At 33.2% G+C, this 7,696-nt stretch overlaps 1 protein-coding gene across 1 annotated transcript; it reads right to left on the bottom strand.

The window, feature by feature from the left end:
• Positions 1–51: 51 nt before the first annotated feature.
• Positions 52–7,011, bottom strand: LOC101493020 (C2 and GRAM domain-containing protein At1g03370-like). The gene is made up of 9 exons (XM_004507524.4): positions 6,251–7,011; positions 4,663–5,904; positions 3,842–4,024; positions 3,404–3,687; positions 3,169–3,285; positions 2,795–3,057; positions 2,520–2,688; positions 2,126–2,398; positions 52–706 (listed from the first exon to the last, which is right to left on the bottom strand). The coding sequence occupies exons 1-9, from the start codon at positions 6,597–6,599 to the stop codon at positions 509–511; spliced, it is 3,078 nt and encodes a 1,025-aa protein (XP_004507581.1). The 5' UTR covers positions 6,600–7,011; the 3' UTR covers positions 52–508.
• Between the last annotated feature and the right edge of the window lie 685 nt (positions 7,012–7,696).

Raw genomic sequence — 7,696 nt, forward strand, 5'->3', positions numbered from 1 at the left:
CAAATTTTTTTTAAAGATTAAAGTATTTATTTTTGTTTACTATGCAATAAGTATGATCAATTGTTTCTTCTAATTTATTTTTTATTTTTGTTTTTGAAATGTACTATGAAATATGGATATACATGATGATCGAGTATCCAAATCTAAAAAACCATTTACAAATGAAGTAACTACCAAAACTTCTCTTACACAATTACCTATATTTTGAAGGAAAAGAAAATAGTAACTACATGACCTTCGTTAACAAAATGTCAACTTATCATCTAAATGGTGGCAATACACCATCGACCCAAACTTCGGATTTCTAACAATGCTACACTCTAACTTGCCATTTACAACATAACACAATTAGTAATATCTTCGATCTTTAATCTAGTTTGAAGAATTTTTTTTTGAAAGAAATCAGCATCTCTGAAGCCAAATGATTTTCAACATAATCTACAATTGTGATTTTATCATCATTAAGATTGTGTGATGTTGTGAGAACAAAAGCCAAATTCACTATGACTCATTTCCTATTTTCTAGAAACTCCTTCTCAACTATACAAAAGGTCAACTTTAAACGTTCTTGTAGATTTTTTAAAATGTTCTTTGTAATCCTTTTCTGATGTTTTGTACTTTTCAACCATTCAATATCAAACAATACTTGTACTTTACATCCCTTTGCTCTTGAGGGTAAATCATCAATTTGATAGCGGAGGTGCAACTGTGGAATTAGAAAACATTAGTCAATATAATACATATATAAGATGAAAGCAAATAACAAGATAGCAAAAACAAGTAAGTCATGGAAAACAACGTATAGACAATCGCAAATTGCAAAAAATAGCAGTTTGTTTAGTGCCGCTATAGTTGCTATTTAAACATTTTGTATAGAATAACATATTATAGAACAACAGTGATTTGTTCAAATTCTAATGCACTTTAGTGTGGTTGTAGCCACTATTTGAAAACATTGAAAACAAAGAGATAACAAATAAGCTAGTCAAAGAAAGTAAAAGAACAAGCTAAATCGACTTACATTAAAATAATCACCAAGAGGAACTCCATGGAAGTTCATAACCTCTTCCAAAAGCCAACCCTTTCCATCCTCCAAAAGAGATTTTTGTTGAGTACTTGTTACTTCGACTTTATAGCGTGAAATACGCTTTTCAAATTTGTAATATACGGCCCTTTCATAGACATCGTTGTTTTCAGATACCCAAGGGGTGTAAGAATAACCAACACAACCAGATTTTTCCATGACTCTGCAGTCCAACTCACCCCCATTGAATAGCTCCATAAAGAAACTGACCTAGAGTAATTAAAGAAAATAATAATAACAATGATAACACATATATTGGTGAAGTAGTACAAAAAATAGAAAATGCAACCAATAATCTGCAGACAGAGAGAGAGAGAGAGAGAGAGTTTACAGGAACTGGAAGAGCACAAGAATGAACCTCAGACATGCTAACATCATCTAGGCCAAGGAATGACGCATTCTCTTCATTGACAAAGCTTTTGGTTTCAGGGTCGTCTTCAACTAATTGGACCTTTTGTTCAATACTAAGAGATCTGGTCTTCCAGAGAGCCATGATAGTCCTGTATCAATAGAGGAATAATTTTAAGATTCAGCAAGCGAACATGGTATCTTACAAGAAGTGTATAAGAAAGAGCTTGCACAATAACACACAAAAATTGAGTCTACCTGTTTGCAACATTGAAAGACACAAAAGACTGGAAGTGAAACTTCAATCTGCCTTGTTCGTCTTGCGTTTTCGCACCATGCCTTGCATCCACACCTCTTCCTTGACGAAGAGTGATGACACTTATTGGGCTGCCCATTGATGAAAATGTAGGAGGAACATAAGATGAAAGCAAATAACAAGATAGCAAAAACAAGTAAGTCATGGAAAACAACGTATAGACAATCGCAAATTGCAAAAAATAGCAGTTTGTTTAGTGCCGCTATAGTTGCTATTTAAACATTTTGTATAGAATAACATATTATAGAACAACAGTGATTTGTTCAAATTCTAATGCACTTTAGTGTGGTTGTAGCCACTATTTGAAAACATTGAAAACAAAGAGATAACAAATAAGCTAGTCAAAGAAAGTAAAAGAACAAGCTAAATCGACTTACATTAAAATAATCACCAAGAGGAACTCCATGGAAGTTCATAACCTCTTCCAAAAGCCAACCCTTTCCATCCTCCAAAAGAGATTTTTGTTGAGTACTTGTTACTTCGACTTTATAGCGTGAAATACGCTTTTCAAATTTGTAATATACGGCCCTTTCATAGACATCGTTGTTTTCAGATACCCAAGGGGTGTAAGAATAACCAACACAACCAGATTTTTCCATGACTCTGCAGTCCAACTCACCCCCATTGAATAGCTCCATAAAGAAACTGACCTAGAGTAATTAAAGAAAATAATAATAACAATGATAACACATATATTGGTGAAGTAGTACAAAAAATAGAAAATGCAACCAATAATCTGCAGACAGAGAGAGAGAGAGAGAGAGAGTTTACAGGAACTGGAAGAGCACAAGAATGAACCTCAGACATGCTAACATCATCTAGGCCAAGGAATGACGCATTCTCTTCATTGACAAAGCTTTTGGTTTCAGGGTCGTCTTCAACTAATTGGACCTTTTGTTCAATACTAAGAGATCTGGTCTTCCAGAGAGCCATGATAGTCCTGTATCAATAGAGGAATAATTTTAAGATTCAGCAAGCGAACATGGTATCTTACAAGAAGTGTATAAGAAAGAGCTTGCACAATAACACACAAAAATTGAGTCTACCTGTTTGCAACATTGAAAGACACAAAAGACTGGAAGTGAAACTTCAATCTGCCTTGTTCGTCTTGCGTTTTCGCACCATGCCTTGCATCCACACCTCTTCCTTGACGAAGAGTGATGACACTTATTGGGCTGCCCATTGATGAAAATGTAGGAGGAACTACCTGGATGTCTTCAATGTCCTCCCAAAGCAAAAAGAAATTTGTCTTGTGTCCAAACAAATTTGCATGAAATCCAATTATCCTTGCTGAAACAAATAGACGGCCCTGCAGATACCCATTGGCAACTTGATCAAAAAAATACTAAAGACGCATGTGTTGGTTTAAACCAAAATTGAAATTGAACACTTTTAAGATTGCATAATATAATAACAGAACCTGTAGGGGCATTTTTCTTTTCAAGTGACAGGTGAAATCATTGATGAGAAATTCCTCAGGTGGAAGTCCAAACAGTTTTTGAAAAGCTGAATTTGTCTGAGGAGATCGCAAATTAATCTACAATTTTGTAAATATAAGTAAAAAATAAGCCAAAAAAGGTGACAAATCGATAATATATAAGTACAATGCGACAAAGAAAACTACCAAACCTCTGGTAACATAGATGGATCAATACCTTCTTCCCCACCTCTTTCTCCATTTTACTTATATAGTGTTCTACAATATTCCCACCTCTAGTGTTGTCCAAGAAAATTCTTAAGTGTAACTTAGATTGGCATGCCAAAGCTAACTTTCCTTCAAGAGAAACCCATAAATCAGCAAGATCTGATATGTTTGTTTTAAGAAAATTGATCTCAACATGTCCAAGAGATACAACTTCATTAAAGGGTCCATCAAAAGCGCAGACTTCCACATCCAACATAGAAGGAGGGTCATCCATTGCATCAAATTCAAATATTTCTGTAGAGATAGGAACTTTTCGTCACAAAGAAGTCTTTATTATACCATAATTCAGACGCAGTGCAGGGAAAAATCAAACTAATACAGGTTAGATAATTGGTGGTTCATATTTGAGTTATAAGTACAACCAAATGATTAACAATATAATATTCACCATTCCATAAAGGATCAGATTTTTGGAACTTGATTGAGCTTGCTCTTGTTTTTCCATTGCAAGTAAACACCACATATGGGTTACGAAGCCCGCTAGAATCAACAGCAGCTAACTTGCTTCCTTCAATTAAGGCCACGGTTAGAAGCCACCCATCTCCTTGTGCTTTAATTCCATGATCACTACCTAATATCCCCCCAAAAAACTATATAAGCAAAGACATATAGGTACCAAATGAAGTATATAAAGGCAAAATAATTAAAAAATGAGAGAGAAACAAAATCACAGTCATTGCAGTAGAAAGTAACAATATGTTGAGAGATAAAAGAAAGCCAAATGATGAATCAATTTTCAAACAAGAAGTAATTGAAAGAAAATTTTCATATCCAAACTACCTTGGCACTTATCAGGGCTCATTTTATTTCCTCAATAAAATTAAAAGGAATTTACAATCACAAAAGGGAATTTTATTCACTCACATACCCTGTTACTATACTTGCATATGTATTGTAACGGTTCCATGAAATATTTAGGCTTCATTTGGCTTGTTGTACTCAGAATCTTCATAATTGTTTTCCATGCACATAATTGATTTCATTAAGATTGATTTAATTTTTTGTGGTGCTTTACATTATCTTGTTTTGTGGTTTTCTTATGAGGGTCTGTTGTTACCTTGCTTCTTACTTTTTTTCTCTCTGTCATCATGCATAACTCTATGACCAACATTTAAATAAAAAAATTCATTTACCTTGGTATTAACCCAATCAAGTTAGTGTTTAAGTTCATTTGAATTCTCAAATAAAAATAATTATCAAAAACATTACCCTTTCGAGCTCTGGCTTGCATAAAACGCGAGATCAAACCCAACATACGTTCACCTTGAAGAACCAAGACAGCAGAAACAACAAATTCGCTAATTGAATCTGGCAAGTCAAGTCCAAAAAACTCAAGCCCTTGAATCGTGGTAGGTGCAACCAGAGATATGTGGATAAGAACATACAACCCCATTAAGAAAGTTGATATGAATGTGAAATTAGCAAAATACTGCATTGCCAACTTCCAATCTGATTCAGGCTCTGCCTTTAACGACGCCAAAGCTTGTTCCTTGGAGGAACCAAGATCCTTTAAGTCAACAGGCTTAACAGTCTGAGATAACAAAATTGCATATTGATCAAAGCAGTCCTTCATACCTTGTCGAGCTCCATTTTCTATCATTCCTTTCATCATGGTGCTTTGTACAAAATTCATTCTCCATGATATCACCAGACGTGAACACTGCTCTCCCGATGACAACTCTGGTCCTGGTGTGATCACATAAAGTACTTCTACCTTGAACGTGCTTCCATACATAACATCTGGAGTGCTAACACTTGCAAGAAGAGCAAAGTTCTTCCCATCAGCTTTTAAATATGTTTGTTCCTCATAGCCTTTAACAGCTTTAAATAATTTAGAGGCAGCCTTGACGAATGTAAGTGATCGTTTCAAGCTCTTATTGTCGTTTTCTAACTTCCAAGGACTCATTTGCAGTTCTGTAGTACCTTGTATATCTGCTAATGACTTGGCAAAAGTAGAATTGGGTGAAAACAGTAATACATTCAAGTCTTCTGTTGCAATAACATATAATTGATCTATCAAAACCCCTCCAGGTAAATTGCTAGGAATTTCGCTTCCTTGATCTACAGACTGCATTTTTCTCACAGTTTCTTCGAAAGTATCATTAGAGGATTGATCCTCGGTTTTGATCTCACCAACTTCAACTTTATCTGTTTCGGATAAGTCGAATTCCATGCTTCTATTGGATGAAATTGAAGGCATGTCAGAACCTTTGTTAAATATTTGAGCAATTCGGCCAGCAAATGATTTTTGTGTACAAGGTTTCTCATCCTTAAAAGATGTAATTTCTTCCCTCCCAGGAGAAGATGAGTTTGAACGGCCAATGGACGATGGTGGAGGAGAACAAGTCATAGCATCACCGTTTTTTCTTAGATGTAATAACTGATCACCAACATCATTTGACTCTGGAGATGCTTTATTATGGGAAAGGAATATACTCAAATGAATCTCCCCTGTGCAATAAATGAAAGTAATTACCATAATTTAAGTTCAAGTTCAATAGCAAGATTCATATATGCAAACATATTCTTAATTAGTAACAACATTTTTTCTCAAAATGCCTTGGAGGGCAATTGGTCATTCGAGATAATGCAATATACACCATATAAATTAGCATGAAACTAACATAAAAGTAACATAAATTTCACACAATACAACAAACAAACAAACAATCAAATTGAGAAACTCCATATGAATTCTAACTAATAAGTCCAAAATTTAAGCCATAACAACTAAGATAACCACTAATTCATCAAATTTTTTGAGAAACTAATAAGAAGATACCAAAGTGTAATATACCACATTCTTTATTTTTGGACTTCTTGTGTTTGGGTTTCAAAGAATACCAAACATCGCTAAGAGATTTAACTTCTTCATCAAAAATAACTGAGACTGGAAGCTTAATCCGTCCAATTAAGTGCTTATGAATGAACTTATCTTCATCCATCACATATATAACAAGTGATTCTTTAAGGTCATCAACCCAAAAACAGAAATGTTCATCCCACTTTGGTTCCATATTCTTCTTTATCATCTTTGTTCTAAACTTCTGCTTTCCCAATTTTAACCGCACATATAAATCACTCAAACCATTGGAATCCAAACCCACCAAGTTTTTTGCCTCAATCACATGAATCACAAGCTTCATTATATACGAAACTTAAATGTGGCAACAAATATATTTATATTTTATTATTAATCAATTGAAAAAGAAAAAATTAACAAAATTGATCAACATAACTCAAACAACATGATCCAAAGAGTGTATCAAAAAATGATTCGACGTGTAACTTTTGTTACAAATTCATCTATGAAAATGTAGGTTATTGGAATGATGGGAAAAAGATTCAATGAAAAATAGGTTTTTTATAATAAAATAAAGAGGCAAATAATTTGGAGGATTAGAAATTAAAATTAAACGAACATCAATGAATAAAAAAAATTCGACATCAAAGATGTAAAGAGAAGAAGATGCAGTTTGGATTGTGTTTGTTCTTCTTCCCTCTTCGCAATTTTCCAAAGGGTTTTCATGTTTCTTTTCCTTCTCTAATGTATTTTTCTAACAGTTAATTAAATTAATTACTAGTATGTATTTACAAAAAACTGGAAAATTAAATATATTGATCTTTTTATAAGAAAATATATAAAATTTTGATTTGATTAAGAATAAGTTTTTAACAAATAAATATGTAGATAAACTACTATTCAATTATATTTAATGTTTCAATTATTTTTCATTTCTGTTTTCTATAATCACTGTTAATAATTTTAGGTGCAAATTCTGTAGCATTGGATTATTAATTCCATGTCATTTATTTTTCTAGCCGATTAACATATTCTTTATATTTATGGCCAAACCACCTAAACTGAGTATTCTCTACTATCCTAAATTTCTAGTTAATAGTCATACTTTTATATTTTGTTTTTCTAGTATGTAATTAATAAATTCAAGTTAACATTCTCATTTGTGACATGAAATTTACTTTTTTAGTCATATTATATATCACAAACAAAAACCTCATGGATATCACAAATGACAATGCTATATATGTAATTTTAAAAACCATTTCTAATGTAAACCATCACAAAGAGAGCTTAATATATATTCATGATTCTCGTACACTACCGTTATAACCAATCCATGGAGTTGACGAAGGACAGATTGTTAGGAGCGAGCTCTAAAATTACGTGTTTTATAGCGTGAATATTGTTATTAGAGCGAAAGCAAAAACTTGGAGAACTCAG

Source organism: Cicer arietinum, chromosome 7 (assembly GCF_000331145.2).
Source record: "Cicer arietinum cultivar CDC Frontier isolate Library 1 chromosome 7, Cicar.CDCFrontier_v2.0, whole genome shotgun sequence".
Classification (NCBI taxonomy): domain Eukaryota; kingdom Viridiplantae; phylum Streptophyta; class Magnoliopsida; order Fabales; family Fabaceae; genus Cicer; species Cicer arietinum.

Coding starts and splice junctions, on each gene's coding strand:
- LOC101493020 (XM_004507524.4), bottom strand. CDS start 6,599: ATGAAGCTTGTGATTCATGTGATTGAGGCAAAAAACTTGGTGGGTTTG. Junction 4,025..4,662: donor GCAAGCCAGAGCTCGAAAGG/GTAATGTTTTTG, acceptor GGGGGATATTAG/GTAGTGATCATGGAATTAAA. Junction 2,689..2,794: donor TCTTTCAATGTTGCAAACAG/GTAGACTCAATT, acceptor CTATTGATACAG/GACTATCATGGCTCTCTGGA.